General features: G+C 30.1%; 2 protein-coding genes across 4 annotated transcripts in view; both read right to left on the bottom strand.

Annotated features, from left to right (window-relative positions):
- Positions 1–14,482, bottom strand: part of Sur (Sulfonylurea receptor) — a 30,760-nt gene extending 16,278 nt beyond the window's left edge. For 2 of the 3 annotated variants that reach the window (XR_015809502.1, XM_088185500.1), the window contains exons 1-2: positions 10,151–10,404; positions 5,666–5,952 (exon numbers count right to left, since the gene is read on the bottom strand). Coding sequence is in view for 2 of the 3 variants with exons in the window: in XM_088185500.1 (XP_088041626.1) it covers positions 5,666–5,838 (173 nt within the window). In the remaining variant the exon portion in view is untranslated. Of the gene's footprint in view, positions 1–5,665; positions 5,953–10,150; positions 10,405–14,238 lie in introns of those variants that run through there. The other variant, XM_088185501.1, reaches the window with a different exon arrangement.
- Positions 14,483–15,158: 676 nt separating this feature from the next.
- LOC148235226 (peroxisomal acyl-coenzyme A oxidase 3) overlaps positions 15,159–24,295 on the bottom strand; it is a 13,634-nt gene continuing 4,497 nt past the window's right edge. The window contains exons 2-11 of the mRNA XM_088185502.1: positions 23,037–23,198; positions 22,792–22,947; positions 22,580–22,727; positions 21,728–21,902; positions 21,382–21,661; positions 20,293–20,415; positions 20,111–20,230; positions 19,702–19,936; positions 19,200–19,639; positions 15,159–16,582 (exon numbers count right to left, since the gene is read on the bottom strand). Coding sequence (XP_088041628.1) covers positions 16,490–16,582; positions 19,200–19,639; positions 19,702–19,936; positions 20,111–20,230; positions 20,293–20,415; positions 21,382–21,661; positions 21,728–21,902; positions 22,580–22,727; positions 22,792–22,947; positions 23,037–23,198 — 1,932 coding nt within the window. The 3' untranslated portion in view covers positions 15,159–16,489. The remainder of the gene's footprint in view (positions 16,583–19,199; positions 19,640–19,701; positions 19,937–20,110; positions 20,231–20,292; positions 20,416–21,381; positions 21,662–21,727; positions 21,903–22,579; positions 22,728–22,791; positions 22,948–23,036; positions 23,199–24,295) is intronic.

Raw genomic sequence — 24,295 nt, 5'->3', positions numbered from 1 at the left:
GTTTATTAGATAACATCCAAGAAACTACACATTTATAAGCTGTCCGACAGCGCCGATTTGATTGACATTAACTTTCAATCCTCACATACTAAGGATATATTACACGTTCATGTTTAAAACATAACTGGTTAATTTAAAATTCTTAAAATCTAACGTATATGTGTATAAAATCGGAAAGCAATGATAATAATGTTTATGTAATATAAAAGAAAAACTCACTTTCCGGCCTCGGAGCCCGGCGACGGGATTTCAAAATTTGAAGATTTCATTACAAAGATTGTTTTATGATTGTTTATCTAATTTAATCAATGTATTCTTCTTATCCTAAACACATTATGTATATATTTAATTTTCATAGGTATAACACACCTAGTAAATTTGCAATCCGATTATTTATAAAAGCAAAAACTCACTTTTAGGCCTCGGAGCCCGTCGCCGGGAATTCAAAATTTGAAAATTTCATTACGAAGATTATTTTATGATTGTTTATCTAGTTTATTCAATGTATTCTTCTAATCCTCAACACATTATGTATACATTTCATTTTTATTCAGTCAAATGACGAATTAATGAAAATTATTGTCGCGTAGCAAAATTTTATTATTAAATAATAATTATTTAAAAGTGTTATCACGGTACTATCTATTTGAATTTGAATGCTTATTTTTCATTGGTCGACGCTATTTGAATATTTGAATGCTTATTTTTGATTGGTCGAAACAACAGAACGCATCACCGGCGGCACGAAAATCAATCGGAACAAATTCAATTTTAATTTTTATTATTATTTATTATTATAATTAAATATATTTCCTTTGTTTACGTGTATTGTTACACACCGTTCATACAAAGCGTTACGATTTATAGAGTATAGAATTGAACGGAGAATGTTTCATTGAAAGTTATGCGCGTCCGGAAGCGACGACGGCTTAGAACAATTATATATAAGATAATTCTTCATATATATTTTAACAATGTATGTATTATTACTATTATTTTGATTGCATTGCAAAACCCTCTTACACTTACTAAGTTTAATCCTCTTATAAACCAATAACCCCTACTCTTTAATAATGTAACACACCCCTTTTGAAATGTACAGTAGCCATATACTTGTATCCTTGTTTCGTATCTATTTTCTGCTTCGATTTCATGATACTTCAGGGAGCGATATGGAAGGTTTGGAATAGTATTTTCTAGACAATATCAATGGGTATGTACGACTTCTCCAATTTATTAATTTCTAAATTTTCATCTGGCCCAATCCGACACGTACCAGGTCCCGCTTGAGAGTTGTACCCTTTTGAATTTTTACTGCGACCCCCCGTGCGTTAGTATTTCCCACGGGAGTGATAAATAACGGTTACCCGACGCCGAGTTCGGCCCTTAATCGCGACCCGGAAGAATTACGATCCCGTGTTCTCGCGGATGCTGGAATTCGGCTCATTACTCATATTCCCGGTTGCATGGATCCCGGGTTGATGGGTTGGAACGCGCTTCTATTCATCCAATAAAGAAGCCATAAATCACCCCGTGTTTTAAATTGAAGCCGCGGACGTGGGAGAAAAAGAGAGCGCTGGAGAGAGATGAGCGCGACGGGGTCTCCGACTCCCCCTTGAGGCAGTCGAATCTCGTCTTTTGAGGAAATTTATTGAAAATTGAAAAGAATGTTGATGACACTTATTATAATAGTCCTCAACATTTTTCATAAATTCTATATTTATTTAATTACGATGAGACCTGAACGTTGTGGAAACGATCGATGAGTTTTCAGGCGTATTTTTTATGGCTGTGTATGCTTGAACAAAATAATGATTACTCAGTAAAACATCTGGCAAATGTGTCAAGCTGAAAAATGATTACATACAAAAAAAATTGCCGCAATGGATCTATGGTATATTAAATTAATTAAGGAACACATAACAGTATAATAAAAACTACAGTTAAAGAAGGTTTTTCGCCGTTTTCCAGTAGAAATGCTTATGTAATTATATCTACAAGGTTCCGTAGGGCACCCCCATAGCCATTCTATAATATATTTGTTTAAGTTGCTTACCCTGGAACACGGTCGTGTTGCGATCATTAATGAAATAATTTTAATAAATTATATGTATATGTAAAAAAGAGCTTAAAACCATTGATATTATATAGGAAAAGCAGAAAGTAATGATAATTTTTAAAGGGACGATTTTAAAATTAGTTTGCCGCCGGCTGTCGTCGAGTTAACACGTAAAATTTGATATTAATTTGTAGCTCTGTTAGTCTACTTTTGTTAATATTAAGAAGGTTTTTTTTACCCTATAGAAAAAAAATGTCAAGGCCAGAAATCGAGGAGACCCGTTTGCGTTATTATATGCTATTTTTGTTCGATCAAGGAAAGAAAGCAAAAGAAGGCACTCAGATCATCTGTGAAATTTATGGAGATGTATTGCATCTTCAAAAATGTCACAGGTGGTTTAAAAAATTTAAAAGTGGTGATAGGGGTTGAAAAATGCGCCAAATCGGGGAGATCTACAAAATTAGACGATGACGTGTTAAAATCAGCAGTGGAAGCGGATCCCCGAAAAACCATCAAAGAATTGTCAGAGGAGCTTGGCTGCCCTTGGACGACCGTTAAAGACCATCTCAAGCGCATTGTAAAAAAACACCGGCAAGGAATTTGGGTACCGCACGAACTTTCACAAACGGCCATTGAGCAGCGAATTACCATCTGTTCGTCGCTATTGTCTAGGCACGAAACGGCATCATTTCTGAGAAGGATCGTTACAAGCGATGAGAAATGGATTCTATACAACAATCCAAAGAAAAAAAAATCAATGGCTTTCTAAAAACGAAGTACCCATACCTACCCCTAAACCCTCATTGACCTTAAAAAAAGGTCCTTCTTTGTGTTTGGTGGGACATGATTGGCGTCATCCATTATGAGTTATTAAAACCTGATCAAACAATTACTGCAGAGGTATACTGTGATCAATTAGTCAGAATGAAAGCGGAGCTGTTGAAAAAACGTTCAGTTTTGGTCAACAATCAAAGGCGAATTTTGCAGCACGACAATGCCAGACCACACGCGGCACGGATCACGCAGGAAAAAATCAGGGAGCTTGATTTTGAAGTTTTACAGCATTCCCCATATTCCCCCGATATCGCGCCCTTTAACTACCATCTTTTCAGATCTTTAGAGCATTCCCTTAAAAACAAAAAGTTTAATTCATTTGACAGTATCGAAAATCACATAGAATCATTCTTTAACGAAAAACCTGCAGAGTTCTATCAGAAAGAGATTGAAAAGCTGCCTGATCATTGGAGAAAAGTAATAGAAAACAATGGAAATTATTTTACTGATTAAAATTTTTTTAATAAATTTTTTGTATGTGAAAAAAAATTATCATTACTTTCCGCTTTTCCTATATATTTCACTCGCAATTAACTTCACGTGTATTTATTATATAAAGAGTTATCTACGATACCACCTGTGATCAATGCGACGAAATTGATCTCAAGGATTTGCTAAAAGTTTATATGTATACTAATATTTTTATTTGTGTGATTGAACTTTTCAAAAATAAAGTTTTTATTTAGGCGTTAAGCAAATGATTACTTATCTGAGCGAACATTTATTACAGTTAAAGCACTTGTATAAAAAACAAGACTAGCTGAACAAACTCGAAGGGTCGGTGCATAACGCGAAGGAATGTGTTGCATATTTAATAATGTTAAATAACACCTCTCTAATATTTTTTTATTTTATTATTTTTTCAGTAGATTACGAGCTAATAGAATTTTTTTCTATTCTTCCTTGCAAATAATTTGATATTTTATATAATATATTTTACTTAAATCACAGATTTTTTCTTATTAACTAAGGTTTTTTTTTGTTTTTTTTTATATTTAAAATTGTTGATTAGACGAAATTATATATTAAAATGAAAAACACATTATTACTACAATAGCATCTGTTGAAATAGTAACGAAAAGAAAATCTTCCAGTCACTGGAATATATGTTTTTGTATACTCTGTATCATGCAAAATAAGTGATTTAACAGCGTTGAAAAATAATATTTATTAGAAATATTTTGATAGACAAAGACATTTGTCTGGTAACCATAATTTAATAAAATGTATATACTGCAACTGACAATCTGTTGAAACAATAAATCGATTTCCAACATTAATTTATAAAACGTATCAAAGACAAAATAATACAGATATTCAAAAATAATTAATTATTGCTCTGTAAATGAAAAAATCAGCGTTTTAGGGGACTGCCAAAAATATCTAAAAACAATAGAACTCAAATAATGAAAAAATTGCGCCGTCTCAAATTTTGCGTACTCGAAAAATTGCTGGCGGATTTAAGCAAGAGTATTTTTTATTATGCACTTACGTAACTAAGAACAAGTAACGGCTAGATATTTATCAAATAAAAACAGTTCTGCCCAAATCATCTAGAGAAATCGAAAGAGATTAGGGTCGTTGATCACCTTCTCTGTTCCTCTTATATAATAATCACTTCTCTCAGAACTTTATTTATATTTAGACTACCACTTCGCTTTCAACTTGGTACACGGTCAAGTTCAGCCCGAACTTGAATCCAGCAGAAAAAAAAATAAAGTCCAGATAAAAGCAGGCTCTGCCACTTCGATCATCAGATCTGTTCCAGCCAAACAGTCGCCTTGAATCGCCAATAGTTCAATTCGTTCTCCAGGACAATTTATTAAATTACACTTGAAAATAAACACATACCGAACAATATCATATGTATGCTGTTTAGAATATGTCAATTATTTTTTCATATGGATCTGTTAACTCGTACACATTCAGTTCATCGTATCTTAATTTAGAACAAGTATATCAAACACGCGGCCCGTGAGAGAATTCCAGGCCCGTTTATATTCATTATTGCTGCGAGAAGGGTAGAATTATTAATTAGGGTTAAATGTTTGACGCTTTTCTTCGGTCACGTGACTTTCGCCCGGTATTATAATACTTTTTTTATCTTTCCTTGTTCTTATTTTTTTAACGGCTGATTTAAACAGCCGCAGGAAATCGTTGAATTTTATTATTATAATTAAAATATGAAAATTTCGGTTAATTTTAGATGCTCTCTGGACTTCATCACACTTCACTCCTGTTATAGGGTAATATAACCGCTATATTTTCAGGTTCCATTACATTTTTATGAACGGTTTATTACTTTTCGGGGTTTGGGTTTTATTTTCGTGCATTATTTAAAGTTTTTTATTTAAATATTAATTTTTATCGCTACGCTTCGCCTTTGGGTTCAGAAAAGAAGGGTATAATAATTGATCGTATAAAAGTTTTCATTGTGTCTATTTTAGGACTGACCTTAGCAAGATCTAAGATATTCCAAAGTGTGTTTTTTTACATCAGATATCTTATTGATTAAAGTTTGCATAATTTCTGAGCAATCAGATTCAAATCATTTCGATTAGTCTTCTACCTAAGCTACTATGTATATGCATGATTACATACATACATAGTGAACTAAATGCCTAGGCATGTTAACTATACGGGGAATCATATTAATATATTATTCAGAATATTTAAAGGAATGTTTTAATATATTCAAACGGATACAAAAACTTTTGGCGAGCTATATTATATTTCATTTTAGATAAAGTATAAAAGTTTAAAGTCACTCACCCATGTCTCGCGCATGTGTAGCCGCCAATCACAGCCGACAGGGTCAGGAAGCAAAAGTTAAGGGTCGTCAGGATTATGTCGGAGAAGCAAGCTATCCGGGCCGTGTCCGGAAGCGATCCGGAGGCGTTTCCGTCCGCAGTGATGTTCGAGGGAAAACCGCAAAGCGTCTCCATGTTAAAAATGTCGCTCTTTATGCACCGTACCAGCTCATCGCACTAATCGCATTATTGGTGTGTGCATTTTTATCCTGCAACTTCGAAACGCAGCGGTGGAACACCTTTTTTGTACTAAAAATAAAAAAAAAACATACATGTGAAATATGATGCGAATTGGTTGATGTGTAAGAAGTGTGATTGATGTACTACTCTTTCGCTATTTATTTTGTAGAATGATATCTATATTTTATAACGCTGCAAATAAGAAAAGTAAACCGACATTCAAGCCACGAGTGACGCAAGATATGTGGTTTGTAAAATATATTATAAAATTAAATTTATTTATACGTTTTTATTTTGAATCAACTTGATAAAATGATTAATTGAAAATTCACAACATTTTTTAAAGTGCAGTAATATTGAATTTATAGAGTAGACGCTAAATGATCGCATTTAACCATATAAGCGTGACTAAAATCATATAATAGGAGACGGCAATGTTTTTTTTATTTAAAAATACTTATTTTTTTAGCAGGTTTTGGAATATGTTATAAAAGTAATTAATTCATTATGTTACAGTTCAGTTATGTTTAGCTATATTACAGTTTCATATTTAGTTACACATACTAATTAACTAATCTTTATTATTTTAACAAAAATAATCCGGTACTCTTACTGTACTAAAAGTGAAAGATTGTTTTTACAAAATGAAAATATACACTGCATATAAAATAAACCAGTTAATGTGATTTTTAATTCCACCTTTTTTAACAATTATTGTAAAACCAATTCAGTCCGCCAACGTGAAATTTGTGTTTAAAAAAGGAGGGTAAGTTTCTAAAAATAAAAATAAATGTCAAATGGTTCAGGTAAAAATATATTAAACAACATTTCTGTTATTAATCGTGCAAATAGTGAAAGATTATATTTTCAAATTACAAAATTAATCCGATAACTAACTGATTTTACCGTCAGTTTTTTTAAGTATAAATAGTCAATAACTTATTAATGAAATGGTCAGTAATATTATGAATATAAGGTCACTTTTTGATAAAATTTATAGTTCTGATTAACTGATCGTACCGACAATAGTATAATCGCAATAAATATATATTTTTCTGTTATACTTATACTTAAATTCATAATATTATTCGAATGTTTATATATATAATTTTGGTATATAAATATTTTTAAATTATTTTTTATGTCTAGTTCGTTTAACTATCAACATTTAGTAGAAAATAATCTGAAATTTAATTTAAAAAACAGTTCTTTGATTAACTGAACGTTTAACAACTGTCCAGTTATTAAAGCTACCTAATACAGTTATAGTCCATTTTTAAGAATCATTATAAATCAAACAGGAAAAATAATATATGTTTCCCAAAATTAAGCATAATATATATATGTATGTTAAAATAAATTAAAAATATTTAGATTATAGTATAATAAACAAAATTAAAGTAGGTAACTATACTTGAATAAAATGTACATGTTGCAACTGACATAATTTGTTGAAATAATAAATTGATTGTATCTACATTGCTAACATTAATTTATAAAATATATAGACAAAATAATAATAAAATATGTTTATGAAAATGTCGGCTCCATATTAGTTTGTATAAGTTCTATTAAAAAATAATCAATTATTGTTCTGTAAATGCAAAAATCAGCGTTTTAGAGGACTGCCGAAAATTATTAAGGATAATAGAACACCTAAAAATATACCTATTATGGACGATGTTAGATTAAAAATGCATTTAGATAGTATTATAATAAGCAAAATTTCTGTACATCTGTATATATCTGTACAGTATATTTAAAAAAATATATATAAGTTAGTTAAATGCATTGGTTTGCTTTTTTTATTCGAACTGAAAGCGAAATTTAAATTGTTGGTCATAGACTTATGTTTTATTGAATGGAATGAAAGAAAGGGTTTCTAAAATAAAATAATAATAGATCTCATTGATAAATAACTGAAGCATTTTAGGTTAGGTTAAGCTAAAATATTTTAATAAGCATCGGGTTTTTACCGTAAAAAATGGAAATAATATATTTCGAAAATAAAAACTAAATCTTAAGTTTATTTACACATTTACAAAAAAAATATATATATATACATAACATAAAATAAATTTTTGGTTAGATTAAATTAATAATATTATAATCCTACAGCTAATTGAATTTGCTTACTTTATTAGATTCGTTTACATAATATTATAACCAAATTTTTCAGTTTACAAATAATAATGAAAAAAATTAAAAAATTAAAGATAAATTTTCCGTAATACAAAAATATAGATATTCGTGTTAAAATATGTAAAACTGCTATAATTAAGTTAGACCAAATTTATTTTACCAAAAAATTCATATTGCAAAAAGTGAAAGATTTGAATTCTAAAATTAAAATAAAGATACTACAAATAACTTTTTTTAATTTTACTAAGAATTCTTTTACATAAGATTGTAATTTATTTTTTCGGTGGTTTATAGTAACATCAAAAATTAATCAAAATTGATAATAAATTCACAAAAAAAAAATATAATTAGTCTCTATAATTTTATGTTTAAATTTATCTGAATCATTTTAAATAATAATTTAAACCACTGAAGTTACATATCAGAAAAATAATATTTTACTTAAAAAATGAATATTGAAAAAAAAAGATGTATTCAAAATAAAAATTAGATTCTACAGCTAACTTTAATTGTTTACTTTATAAAGAATTCTTCTACGTTAGATTGTAAATCTTTTTTTGGTAGCTTATAGTAAAAAAATACTAGATACATTTTCCAAAAAAAAATATATTCCCAAAATAAAAAAAGTAGAAACATTTTTAAATAAGAAAAATCTTTTAGTTTAATATAACTAAAACTTGTGCAAATAAATTAAGTAAAAAAACATTTTTCTACAAAAAATAAATGATTTTAATTTCAAAATAAAAATTGAATCCTTTAGCTAAAATTATTTTTCATAAAATTGCAAATCAATTTTTTTAGTAGTTTATAGTAAAAAATATTGAAGAAAATATAAATTAAAAGATAAATTTCCAAAGACATAGATAGATCTCTATGTTGAAATAGTTGCAACTTGTTTGATTAAGTTGGGGCAAAATTATTTTATTAAAAAGGAAAATCTCAAAAAAAAATTGGATTCTACAGCTTACATAATTATAGTATACACAATATTGTCAATAAATTGTTTGGTCATTTGTAGTTAAATTTTCTAAATTTAAAAAATATAGATACCTACAAATGTTAAAATATAAGAAACTTGTATAATTAAGTTAAATTAATTTCAATTATTTTACTGAGAATATACATTAGGTTTATTTAATTAAAATTAATAATTTGTTTAGTTATGGAAAATACCACAGTAAATATTTAACGATCCGTTTTGCAATTTAATTAATTGGTTAGATATATTTTGATTGAATATTGTTAAACATGAAACATAAAATGACTATAAAAATAATTATAATAAAATAAATTTAAAAAAATCACATTTATGTAAGTGATTAAAAAGTTTGATTATTGTCGTTTGATAGGTTAGCCACAATCAGAACTATAATGACCATTTGTAATAATTAACTGACATATAATAATAATATATTATTTAAATGTTACTGATCATGTATTTAAAAAAACTGACCATTTAATTCGTTACTTTATTTCTATTATACAATTAAACTAAATGTTGGTTCTTCGTCGTAAAAAATAAAAGAATATATTATCAAAATAATAAAATATTCTTAAACTAAAATAAACATTAGCTGAAAATTATTATTTTAAAAAAGGACGAAATTTTTTTTTAAATCACTGATAATTTTATTACAAATAATAAAATATAAGTTTTCTAAATTAATAGTATCTATTAATAAATTTATAAATAAATTTTGGTTTAATTTAACTTCAATAATTTATATTTTGTTTTGTGTTTCATTTATAAATAAATATAAATATTATTTAAATTAATGAAAAACGGCTTTATGTAAAATGTAAATATATGTTTAACTGATTTCATGTGAATTTTAGATACATATAACGATATTAAAGTAATATAAAGGTAGAGTTAGCTTTATTTATACACTATATAATAAACAAATCTAGCATTTACCTTCATATTATATTTAATAACAAGGTTAATTTAATCATACTTGTATGCATATTCTAACATTAAAATTTATCGATAAATGTGCATGTATTTCTATCAGAATATAATTATTTTTGTCGATTACCATTTATTTACCGTTAATTTACACAGCCGTTTTATTCAGATTACACTAATAAATAAATATAAAAAAAACGTTTCTATACCACTGACCTAAATATAAACACTCGTCTATAATTCGGCAATTGTTTTACACACCGTACACATTAATAGCACTTCACACTCATCCCGGTCGCAGTTTACATTGAAACATCCCGTCTGGTCTCGCCATGTAAACAACTCACTGATACATTCGAACGTTGGGGATTACGATCAGTGATCCTACCGAATTTTCGGAATTCGTATCGAGATTTTCGCGGCGCGTGCTTGTGCAGAGGTCTATCCGGTCGGACCTCTGCCATGCGTCTGATGAGTTCAGAGAAATGCGCTGCTTGGGATTAATCATAAGGGGAAAACCTGATCTTCAAGAAACCCATGAATGAATGAGAATCGTGACCGATTGGAATGTAACCAATTTGGAATTTGGCAGTTACACGACTTTTGTTTATGTAAAGACTCACGATTATATTTAAATATTATCATGTGGTTCGAATTGGAGAGATGAAGAATTTCAATTTCTTGTTATTATTTTGAAATGTTGCTATTGAAGGATTTTGAAAAAGAGTCCAATGAATCAACAAATTCCTCTAAACTTACAATTATTTAGCAACATCTGCATCTAAAAAAAGCAGCTTCAATATAAATATTTTTGCTTATATACCTAGTGTTTTTTTTTAAATTTTAATCTTCACATAAAACACAAACATTAATATTGAGAACACAAACATAATAAACGGTTAGAAAAATAATTGCGGTTTATGTTTTTAACATAATTTTTTCAATGAAAATGTCCAAATTTTAACATTATTTTATTCAATGAAAATGTAATTTTATCATGTTCTTGTTATTATCATTGAAGTGCATTTCTAGGTTTGTATTTGGTTAACATCGAATTCAGTTTTATTGTTAACTTTGCTTCAAATTACATTACTAGATTAAAAATATAAAACACCGAATAAGTGCACTTTTTAAATGAGTTTAAAATGGGAGAAAAAGCAGCAGCAACTGCTCGTAAACTAAACAATGCTTTTGGCGTGGGTTAAGACACGTACGGTGCGATGGCATTTATAAAAAAATCATGCTTAATGCTTCCACTACACTCTCTGGAAGTTGTCCGAACCGAAGCAGGGCCGGCCCTAGGTTATTTGGCGCCCCAGGCAAAAACTAAATTTGCCCCCCCCCCCTTATTAATACTTGATGAGCGCAAAAATATAATTCAAATTAAAGTAATAATATATTATATTTGACACCATGCTCTTTTTTGCGATTGTGGGTATTTAAGAATTTATAATTTATTTTTTGTCGTGATTTTTTACGTGTGAAATAATTTAAAGAGTACATAGTAGTGTATAAAAAACTAATATCAGATTATATTCTTTAACAATATTGATTGATAATTATAAGTGAATATTGCGTCTTTATTTGGTATCACGGCGCCCCACAAGATCTAGCGCCCCAGGCGATCGCCCGTACTGCCTGCCCCTCGGGCCGGCCCTGAACCGAAGCTACAGTGAAGTCAGCCGAGATCTACGACTTCGAGTAAGCGCCCACACTGTCGTCGATCTTATATGCCCACGCGCTTGATGACGTTCGGACGGCGGCTGCTGTCACGTACAGCCGGCATATTTGGGCGCGATCGAAAAAAGTGGCAAATAATCGCAATTTTTAAATTGTCATATTATTAAAATTACGCTATTGATAATTATAAAAGTTTGTGTGGCCACTCACCAATACAATAACAATGAAAACTTTTCGGTCGTAAATATTAAATTTACGCAAAATATTTGCCGGCTTTTGCAAAATGCCATAAGGCATAAAAATGATACTTCAGAATACGAACGCCACATGTGGGACTATCCTAGTTGTCGCCATCGATTCTAAATAAGAATTCGTTATGGTGTGACATTTATATAAACCGATCTAGGAAAATACATAAGGATATTGGAAAAGATTTTTTTTAACAAAATCAAGTACCACTAATTATTTTTTAATTATTTAATTATATATGAAAAAATATAATAACGATATCTGTATAATATACTATCAAAAACATAATTAATCCCTTTTGGTGCTCTAAAATATTCAAATATGTCAGTAAGAGTCTGTTGAAATCCCCGATAAGCATGTGGTATTATAACTTGATCACGTGACCACAATGCAGCGCTAGACATGCGTGTTAACCATAGGACGCCTACGCGTATACTGAAATTAAAGCAAGTTACTCGTTCTCTTTCAGTTTGCGAAACGCCATATCATTATCTCTCTCACTCTCGTCACTTAACACGCGAGAGAGAGCAGCGCTCGCGCTCGAAAGAGCAGCTCCGACTTCGTCCATTTGACTCGGAAAATATGCCGAAAATGTTCGGAAGCGCTTGAAGCTGGCCAAGTCGACTAAATTACCCCCACTTTTTTTAGAGCGGGCAGAACCGAACTCGACCGAAGTAACCCAGTATATTCTCCGTCCTTAACCAACCTTGGCCAACTTCCATTGAGTGTAGTGAAGGCATTAGACGAGAGACTAGAAGATAAAGAAAGTCATGAACATCATTCTTCAATTGTGTTAGTTGAATTAGAACCACATAAAATATCTAGGAAAATAAAACATACTTTTACAAATGGGTGCCGCACAAACAGAATTGAAGACTTAAAAGTCACTGTTACGAAATTTGTGATATTTTTTATGGGATAAATTAATTTTGTCTTGGTAATGTCTTTACTACGCCTTTTGAAAATTAGTGTACAATATCGAATCTAAACATTAAAAAAATATTTAAATTCAGTAAAAGATTTATCGTTGCAATAGAATACAAACGATACATTATTTTCTATATATTTAAACAATGAAGAACAATTTATTACGTTGCAGGAAAGCTTTCGATAGGATCTAATCAAGTATAGATTAGATTAATGGACAGGAAAACCAGATACACAAAAAACACTCACGTTAAAAGCTCAAGCACAGATTGGTAATTACCTATTTAAAAGATGTTGTTTTTTTGTACACACATGAATAAATGAATATACCCTTTAACTGTTGTTAATTGCTTATCATTAAGCATCGCATGACATTTCTAATATTTGGATCAATAAAATTACCAGTGTTTCTCAATCTCATGTATGTATACTATAATTTTTAGTAATCTTTAACGAGAAGATAATCAAAATATACATAATAAAAAAATCGAAACCATAATAAAATGAGTCAATTGAAAACCTTAAGCTTTTGATATTAAAATACCAAATGTCAATGTCAATGCCACGTAAGGCGTTTATTGGTTGCATAAGGCAAAGTAGTTTCGGCCCATTAGTAACTACCCTTCCCTAGTCAGGCTTTCGATTTCGTACACTGCGCGGGCTGGGGCTAGGCATGACCTCCTACCTGGGCTATCGCGAGTGACTGCCACGGTTGGATTAACTGGCGGATAGAGGACAATAAGACGCGCATAAAAACAAAGTCATTAAACATTGCATCAAATCCATATTCCAAAAATACTAACGCTAAAAAAATGTAAAGGTCCTCTTATATCTAGAAAAACTCATTGCATAAACTAGTGCTGAAAAATTACATACCTTAAGAGGAACGAATATCACCCCGCTTCCTAAAGGCCTCACAAAAACGCTAAACATTGTCCCTAGATGCCTGCCACGAAATGATCTTCGGGAGGTCATGTCCACAGGGAAAGTCCTGGTCGTCTCCCAGACAAAATATGTCCGAATTGCCTCGTGACCAATCCAAAATTAAGTGGATCAGAAATTACATATGCAATATTTTATATAGCAACCACGGCAAAAAACTACCTGGCAATGAAACCCAACTCACTCCAATGACATTACAAATCCTCAAGCCTATATGTGGTATATAATAGCTACTAAAGCTGCGCAGGCATTTATCTCCCCCACCTGAAAAACATTCTATTGCCTGCGAAGACCCCTACGAAGCCCTTCGCTATGCCGTGCAATTGATTAACCCCACTCCTATCAGCACGCACATCGCAGACACCAAAGTCGAATTATAAGAAGCTGAATTTGAAGCAAACCTCTCGTTATCTTTTACTCCAAGCACCCTCAGCATACACATATGTTTGAGTAGAAACAAAAAATAAAGCCGCAAATATCAGTGCTTGCCATCGAGATCCACTAACCTGCACATTGCATTTCAGGCCCTCGCTTCATTGTCATTTAAATTGGACACTTGCAGCATGCAACAACTGAAATTAATCGACAAATGTATATTTAGTTCGGTGATGCATGTATATCACTCTAGCGAGTGTTTGAGTGTATTAGAAAGTTCTGAAACAGTATGGGTTTCGAAGCAGACAGTGAATGAAAAATGTAAGTGAACAGAATAGACACACATCTGTATCTAAGTAACATCAAATCGTTTATGATACTCTGTAGTTTTACAGTTTTGTCTGTAAGTTGACTATAACACTAGCCGCCTTGATAGAATTCTTCGGCGCAATAGTGCCCGTTCAATGGTTGTATTGATTCTACATTTGCTATATTCGCTAAATTTCGCCCCTGGCGATTTATACATATTTGGACCGCTCAAAGAGGCGATGGGAGAAAGTTAGTGTCTATTCATACACTTTTTAAGCGCAGAAAAACTGGCATTTAACATCATGAAGATTATGTAAAAAAAATACTTTTTTTATTTAATAAATATTAAAGGTATTCATTTGAGTTATCGCATACAAGAAAGTAAACATATACTCTTATAAATAGATTACATTTCTGTGACCATTGTTACTTATTTTTAGCTTAATAATAGGTACCTACGCATGTGCCTGTATTTATAAAGCATTGTTAGATGATGAGTATGTGGGCTGCTTCATTTGATTGAACATTAACAATACACTAAAACACATTAAATTAGAAATTAGCCAGATCCAATTTCTAATATATTTTTTGCACCAATAAAAACGTCAGCACGCTTAAGAATACAATAATAAACTGTACTATATTATTAAACGTTTTAATTTCACACGTGTGATTAGATAAGGAAACCAAAGGAAGTCAATGTTTTGGACTCGGATAACTAAAAACTAAACAAACAACCGAGCACATGGACATGCGATTTTTATTTTTATTTTCACCTTATACATTTATACAAAAAATATTAGAGACAATTCTCTAGTTCTAAAATACCTAAACAAAAAATATTGAAACATTTTGACAACACCACATTAAAAGTTAAATTGAATAAATATATTTTTTTAATAACATAAAAACAGCGCTATTTTGAGACTTTTAATATATTTTAGGACCCTTAATATTTATTTTAATACCCGTTGCTTATGGAATAATGTAATTCATAATAATGGCGTACTTAAAATTAGCCTTGGTAATTAAAATCTAAAAAGGGTCTGAGTTTGGATGAATTGCTATTCATAAATGGCACATTGATAAACTTAAAAGCATGACATTAAAGGAACTATATTTATTTAATTAAATAAATTTCAACTCACGATTTTTAAGAAATATGTGCCAAAAAAAGATCATCAAAGAATTTATAAATTCTTAGATTATCGTTTTGTATTTAAGGCACAATACACAAAATTTAGAAAATACAAGCAAATTCAATAATAAAGCAACGAACAAATACAAATCGCATCATTATTTAACATCCGTTTCGGATCGACTACTTTTGACTAATAGCACGTTCGGTTTTTAACCGTTTGTTGATAAAGGGATCACAAAATACAGGGATTAGATACACTTCTTCACGTCACATCTACAATAATTACCATAAAAGGTTAAAAATCACTGGATGGTATTAATTACTGTAACATTTAAAAAACTATGCATATAAATTTAACATTTCGTAATATCAGACGTTAAAAAATAATCAATAAAACAATACAAGATAAAACAATACTTTTAGAAGTAGATACTATAATATCAAAAATATTAAAAGTTCAACGCGTGATATATAAATTATGTACATATTTAAAATAGAAAAATAGACACGTCGTGTTGTAAAGATACGGAATGTTTAAATATAGTGAAATTATAGGGATTCAACTATGAGTCCTGAAGAATTATATTCATGATTTATTGTGCCTCATTTCAACACGTAACATCACACATTTATACATCTAGTGTTTTTACAATATTTTATTAAACGTCCCACAAAAATTACCCTGTGTTTAATAAAATAAAAAATACACAGATAAATTTAGTTGATTAACATCGTCAAAGACATTATGTATACTGACATTATCACAAACCCATAGTTTTAATACTATATACTTTGGGATCAATTACATGATGATGAATTTAACACTTGCAATATATGTATATGTATGTGTATATATATAAAAGATTTTTAGTTTACATTCAACGAATATAAATTAAGGGAAATTCGCAAATATGCGAAAAAAAGAAATAGCTTTATATTTTAGATTTTAATATGTCCCGCCACCACGAAGGCCTTTCCATAGCACCGGGATTGTGGAAGAATACGGTTTGAAGGTTCTGATATAGCTGAAAGTATAAAATAAAAAATACATTAAATTAAGTACAATATAGTGCATCTAGTCTATACAATTTATATGTTCGACATAAGAAATACACTGAAACATACAGTTTTGTTATGTTGATTGTTTATTAAGTCTCTGACTATTGACCTAAAAGACCTGGGTTCGAATCCCATACGAACCTTAGTGTTTTTAAATTTCTATCGTGTCTGGGAGATTGGAATTAATGATTATTATATAATTATAATTCTGATCGATCATCACAGGTTAGGTTTACCTAGATTTCCTAATCTCACAGATGAATATCGTGGTGATTAATTAAAATCGAGCTAGGTCGTACTTATCTGGTATTGAAACTTCTCTAATAATGAGCTAATAAAGCTCATAGAGAATATCTTATATGTATTAAAAATATAAAATAAAATAAAAAAATGACTAGTAATTGTAATATATGATAAAAGGGTGGTAATAGACGTTTTTATTTGCTTGCTTAGGTTTTCTGTTGTAATTGATTTGATCATATTTTTCTCGTCACGACTATTTACAATTGGATTACACTTTATAATGCTTTTTAGTCACAAAAATTGTAATTAATTATATTTAAAATCTACTATTATTTTAGTATATACTGTTTATTCTTAACAAAAACTTTTTGAATGACAAAATTTATAATACCACACACTAGTCTTAACGCTAGATTTACGGCACCGTCAAATTGACGGGTTTCTGATTTAATTTGTTTTACGACTTTTTTTATTTGAACATTGCAAATAAATTAACACTATTTGTTTTCGGAAACTTCTTATTTTTGAATATCTGGTTACTATATATTTGTTTTTAATGACACTCGTCAAATTGACGGTTTATAAACGTAAATTTAGTGTTAAAAAAAAGGTACTGTTTAACAGGGAATTATTTTAAGAGATATGTGCATTAAAATAGGTACTTTGTTCCATAAAAAGGAATTGTTTGTGCATTTATGTAAGGTAAATCCTCAGATTTTTTAGAAAAAGTTCACTGTTCTGATCAATGCACTCTCTCAACCGCTCATTCACACCTAATCTATCAAACAGTAATGCACAAAAAATTTGTTTTATGGAACAAATATTTTATATATTGTTCATTTAAATTGTCGTCACAAAAAATATGTCATAAGCAAAAACCAAGACAATTTTAAATTAACACAAAATTTTACAAATAAATCAGGTTATTAAATCTTTGTGGCAAAAAATAGTAATTAAGTTTAATTTCAGCGAAATTTAAAAAATGATTAAATCGACTAGATGTATAACAAAAAATATATGCATATGATAACTATAGCAATAGACTTTTTACATCACTACAATTTCAACGATATTTATTTTTAAAAATACACTAGAAATTTTGGTACCAAAAGTTTTTCAATTTTAAAAAAGCATAACTGAGTTATATTAATTTTAATAATAATGTTAAGCTAATTTGAGTAGCCAATCTATTTAATACATATTCGACTATTGTTTGAATTTCATTAAGTTTCATAAAAATATTTTAATTATTTACGATTTATATTTATCGAAACAGCGTATTTTTTACAGATATCTTTAAATACCTTAAAACTATTAATAACTAATTAATAAAAAGTTATTAAAATTCAATAATTTAATTAAATATTCAAATGAATGTTGATGTGAAGCCAAGAACTTGGCTTACCTTCGTTTGTATAAGTCCAACTAAAACACATTACTGACTTAAATTATTCTTAATTTGAGTTGCTAAGCACATTGAAATACTAAGTTGGTTATTTTTTTAGACAGTCGAAGAATTTGGCTAATTTTGACAAATATTTTTGAATAACGCTAGTCAAAACTCATCTTTAAATAACTTCAAAACATACTACGCATCATAGTAGTACATATTATTGTTAAATCAAAAGTGAAATTCAATGAATTATGTAGAAAATAAAAAAATAAACTATTTCTAAAAAATTAACAATACAGCTAAAATATAAGATTATATATGCCGCGCGAGCTTTTTGTCACCAAATGTGGGAACGACGCTACTACCGCGCGAGCCTTTTGTCACTCGCAAGAAACTATTTATGCTTAAAAAAAATATCAGAATCCGAGTTGGGTATATAGTCATCTATGAAGAAGCATTAAAAATTATGATAATTTGAATAGCGAGATTTAGAACCACGAAAACATTTTTTGATTCTTATACGGCGCCAGGGCCGTCACTATGTTCATACAAAATACGTCGTTCGCAAATGAAATATAAATTAGGTATCATGATTATTGTCAAAAAAATTGAGGCTTCTTAGGGATGCGAAGAGGGTAAACACATGCTTTTCAAATTTCTATGACCTTTTTTTTTAAATTTAGAAATTCGCAGCACTGCGGTCATTGATACGTTTTACCCATTACGGCATAAAAATGTTTAATCAAAGTATATTTTATCTTTGCGGCAATAAAAATATTGTACTGTGTTTTAAATGAGCAAAGATTTTGTACAATATGTAAAAAAAATTGTATTATTTTACATATACTATTATTAAAATAGTTATTGAAGCAAAAACATCTCAAATTAGAGTTTATGTATGCATGTAAATTTACAAATATACTATAAATATAATTATGTAAACATACCTTTCCATCCGACTTTCCTAAAACCGAATTAATGACGAAATCCGGATGCGCCAGCGCATCCACCACCGAAACGGCTTCAGGTCTCAGTTTTGCGCAGGTGGCCAGAATCGCCTCCCTCACAAATTCGGTTAATTTAGGCGAGCCCGAGTACTGGCTCTGGTACAACAAAGGCAAATGCTTGTCCAGGGACCACAGGCCGTACAATACAAATAAATTATTCAGCACGGGTCTGAACGCAGGCTCAATATTTAAGATTACTTTGCCGCAATAGTGCAATACGACATATTCAGCGTATATCTTTGATAAAAGGCTCGATTTATAAACTTGGCTGTTGCATCTAGCTTCAAACCGGGAGTAGCCTTTCGATATTTCCTTGTTCATGTTGTCGTTAGTGGCGATTAAGAGCCAACATATCAATCGTTGATAAGCAGACATTATGACTAGAAGGAATAATTTTTTTATAAGCATTGTAGATGGTATTAGATAACTGTGTTAATATTACATTTTTCACTCATGACATCTTCGGCGCATTTGGCATCGAAAGTAGTTTTTAATAATTCATCCATGTTGTTTAAAAATGAGGCCGTTTTCAAAGGAGATGAGACTGGTGATTGTTTTTCGATGTTATCCAGTTGTCGTAGCAACCAATTGCTCGCCTGTTGGCTTAGTACGTTATTGTCGCCTTCGTATGTGACGGTTGCGTCGTGATTGTTTCTTAAATCTCCTAGATTTGCTGACTGAAAAATAAAATTTAGTTGTAGTGATTATTAGGTCCTTGACAACTTTATTCAAATGTCAATGAGCTATTAATTATAGACAACAAAGGTTTGTTTTATAACTAATACTAAAACCAATCGGCTATCATTTGTGATGTAATGATCTTGATAAAATAAAACATATATTATGATCACCTTTAAGTAACCATGACCTCCGCAAGCTTCCCTGCATTCTTGAGTAGCGTGCAATACAGTCCATGTGATCAACGGTTTAGTGGCCGATACAATTGCATGAATTTCAGATACAGTGTCGTTCTGTAAGAATTGTTATTGTTAAGCAAATATAAAAATTTACATAACGTATAAGTCTGACTCACTAATTCGTCGAATTTTTCTCCAGCGTTGGACCTTTGCACTGTGTTTAAATATGCGTCAGTGAACTCTGCTATGTATAATTTAAATACTGTGGCTGCTGCCAGTAATGGAAATAGTCTCCATTGCTAAAGGATAAAACAGATGATAAAATATTATACATATTATCAATGAAACTATTGATAATGAAACACTCTAGAGATAACCAATCCTATAGAACTCTCTAAAACAAATATTATATACTTAAATAATAATTAAAATAACTACAATATAGTATAAATTTATTAACGGGCTTTCTATTCTGTAGTCTTCAATAATTATTTTTGTAGAACTCTTACTATTTATATGGATAGCTTTAAAAATGAGCAATATTCGCACAAATCAATATAAAAATTGATATAACAAATTCACTAGACAATCGATGATGAAAAAGCGATTAGTTTTTTACTTGATTAACAAAGCACAAATTTACCCAAGGTTGGTAGTCCTATTGTGCTGCTGAAAAATTTCAATCCACTAAAACTGTGCAATAAAATGCGGTTGGTTGTGAAGGCATTAATAATATAATATGTAATTGAGGCAACATTTCTAACTGTAACATTGTGTTTTTTCCCAGATTTAAATGAATTCTTATCGATTTACTATTTCGTTTTAATTTTTAATGCATCTTGCATATGCAACACCAGTAAATAAAGCACAATGACAGCCATTCTATATTGACTCAAAAGATGAATGCTTCTCTCAAGGTGAATTTTACATTTAAATGTTACAAACGGAGCATTCAAATTTAAGCTAGTATGTTTAATAAATACGCATCAAGTTGTTAAGAGGAAATGTTATTGAATATGTGACTTGATTTATTGCTTGTTAAAATAAGATTACATAATTCAAGAAATAGTCTCGTTTGCTATCTTTTATCTTTGCAATTTTCTGTCCATATTAGCAATAAGAAAAAAATAGATAAGCATGAAGAGATTATATGGGGAAATATAGTTGTTTACATTTTCGTTTAGATAGCGTTTCAGAGAACTTCACGATAGTATTAGTTACAATAAAATAAATAAATAACAAAAAAGATCAGGTAAAATAATTACATGTAACGGATAATTAATTATAGCGATCTCTTCTGTGCCTTGGCAACCAAATTGTTTTCTAAGAGCCGCGTATCTTATAGCGATCGTCACAGCCGACGTCAAAGTCTGGACGCTCTCTTGTATGATTCCGACTCTTCCAGTCGACAAAGTCTCCAAAGCTGCGCACAAAATGCGAGTTGGCTCCGTAAAAGAGCTCTCGTATTCTCCATCGCGTGTTACGTCTCCGATGCGATTCAACAGACATTCTCGTTTGATACGATAATTCTGAAACATGATGAACCTGGAATGTTGACAATGAGTGATTAATTCATACAAAGAATGCTTTATTTATACAAACGACACACACCCATTATCGATTCCGTTCAATCCTATCTTTTCGCCCATATCGCCTATGATTAATCCTGGATATGCACTTAAAGTGTTCGGATCTCTAATCGGTATGACAAAACCATGAACTCCATGACACGTGCCGTCAGCCGTGTAAAGTTGTGCAAACACCAAAGAGTAAGTGCAAGTTTTTCCTGAAATTCAAATAATAATAATTAAAATTGTAATTAAGAAAAGTCATTCATCAACTGTACCAAACACTTTGATTACAGATTTTTATTGACTACATCCTAAATATTGATAAGAAAGATTAGCTTTATAGACAATGCATCATAATTTGTATTAAAAATAATTGGTAAGCAGCCGAAAAAAGAAACGGAAGAATCTTTTTCAAGAATGCAAATCATGTTTTTGAATATGTATTTAAATCTTGCCTTGCAACAAGACAGACGTTAGCCTAATATGATACAACAGCATAAACACAATTGATAACTATTAATTAGGTAATGAGTCAGTCTATAAATCAGTGACATCTATTTTATTAATTATATACAATTATAATAATTGATGTCACTACGTACAATTTGGTTGGATTTTATTTTAATTATTTATAACAATATTCATCCATGAGATTAGCAAAATCTAGGAAAACCTAATCTGTAATGTAATTTTATAATATAATTAATTTTGATGTCTGGCACAATAAAAATTGAAAAACAGCTGGGTTCAGATGGAATACGAACCTAGGTCTTTCATATATTAGTCACCAACTTACACCGCTGCTGATATTTAATAAATAAATCAATTATATACAATTAAATTTTCAATTAATCCAGATTTTTGGTTCTGTCTTTGATTAAAAATACTATACCTAAATTTCCTATCCAACACTTTGCGGCTTCAAAATCAGGAGTATTCACTATAAATTCTTCAGTTAAAGGATCATAGGTAGCAGTCGTACGCATTGATTTAGTGTTACTTCCATGTGCTACTTCTGTTAGACATACCGAAGATAACATCTACATACAAAAAACAGTACATTAAAATCAATACTTCAATATATAAGCATATATATTAACGTACATCTCTATTCCAACAGCTTTTAAATATCGGTAGATGCCTTTCAGTACCGAGAGCTAAAAGAGTATTGTTGAAAAGATGGATTCCAATAGCCATTTTCACTGAGAAGTTAGGATCTACCGCTTGTAATGCTTCGTTTACTGTCATCAAATGTCGTGTCTGAAATATAATTAGCATGCAGAACGTGTGATTATATTGTTGTTTGATATTCCATTTGAAGAACGGAAGTTAACGGTGTTATAAAAAACCTTAGTTTTATAATCGGCGGAAGATATGTGTTCAGGAACAAACTGGAATTCGTTGATCCTCTTGACTCGCATGGCAGTCTTATGTTTATGCTCATTGGTAGTAAGAGTTTCTAAACTATGTGCGAATAAGGGGTCGTCTTCTAGTGTTTTCCATATGTGATACTGAAAATTTATAAAATCATAATAAATCCAATTAATTATATAGATAGAACAACGTATATTATTAATAATTAAAAAACATGTTTTTTGTGTTTTGGTTTGTGTTGTTATGTTTTCATGGAAATTGAACCATGACAAGGATTGCATTGAAACTGTTGAATTTACCCTTTCATTTTTATGCATACAAATGTATATTTCATGTTTCATTCATTTTCCGTTTCCTGAGGTCATTGATTTTTAAATACCTGTTCTTTTTTTGGTTTGGTCATTACGAAATGCATAACTTTTGTATTTTTATTATTATGTAATATATTACAAAAATGGATAACTTATGTTGTGTTTGTTATTTAATGCACAATCTAAGAATATTTCAAGGCTTTTTTATCTTTCATCTACAAGAAAGATTTTTTGTAGTAAAATATTTTACAAATCATCATACTTTTTTGTAGAAGTAACTTTATTTATGATTTAATTATTCATAAAATTCAATTTTGACACAAAGTGAAAACATATTCATATGCTATTTTTTAAATAATTATATTATTTCCTCAATAATATACATATAATAAGGATGGAATAGCGTAGTCCATAACGTCTCAGAATAATAAAATGGTTGTGGGTTCAAGCCCCGGCAGCGGCACTCGAATTTTTATTCAAAAAATTGCGTTACTATTAAAAAAACGGCCCCAGCTGCAGTGGCATCTATTGGTTATAAATTATATTACACATAATAATTTATAATTATTAATATAGATGTCATCGATTCCCAGACTTTGTCTGGTGGTTAATACTTTCTTGTAGGTATTCATTATATCTGATTGACTTATTCAGTTGGTACAGATTTACCCAGTTGTAACGCATTGGGCTTACGCCTGTCAGGTTACAACGGAAGATTTAATATAAATAAAAATATTAAGTTATTACTTTTATTATTAATGGGACACAAATTAAAAAATCAATGGATTGAAATAAGATATTAATACACTATTTTCTAAATAATTTTATCTTGTTTTACAAGAAAAATAATAATGTGGGAATTAGGTATTTTTTATTTAAAAATTGAAAGCACATGGATACTCATTATGAAAGCTGCTGATTTG

The sequence above is a fragment of the Plectrocnemia conspersa genome, unplaced genomic scaffold (genome assembly GCF_051122295.1).
Source record: "Plectrocnemia conspersa isolate PC_06_02 unplaced genomic scaffold, ASM5112229v1 ptg000005l, whole genome shotgun sequence".
Lineage (NCBI taxonomy): Eukaryota > Metazoa > Arthropoda > Insecta > Trichoptera > Polycentropodidae > Plectrocnemia > Plectrocnemia conspersa.
This window is presented reverse-complemented; position numbering and strand designations above follow the sequence as displayed.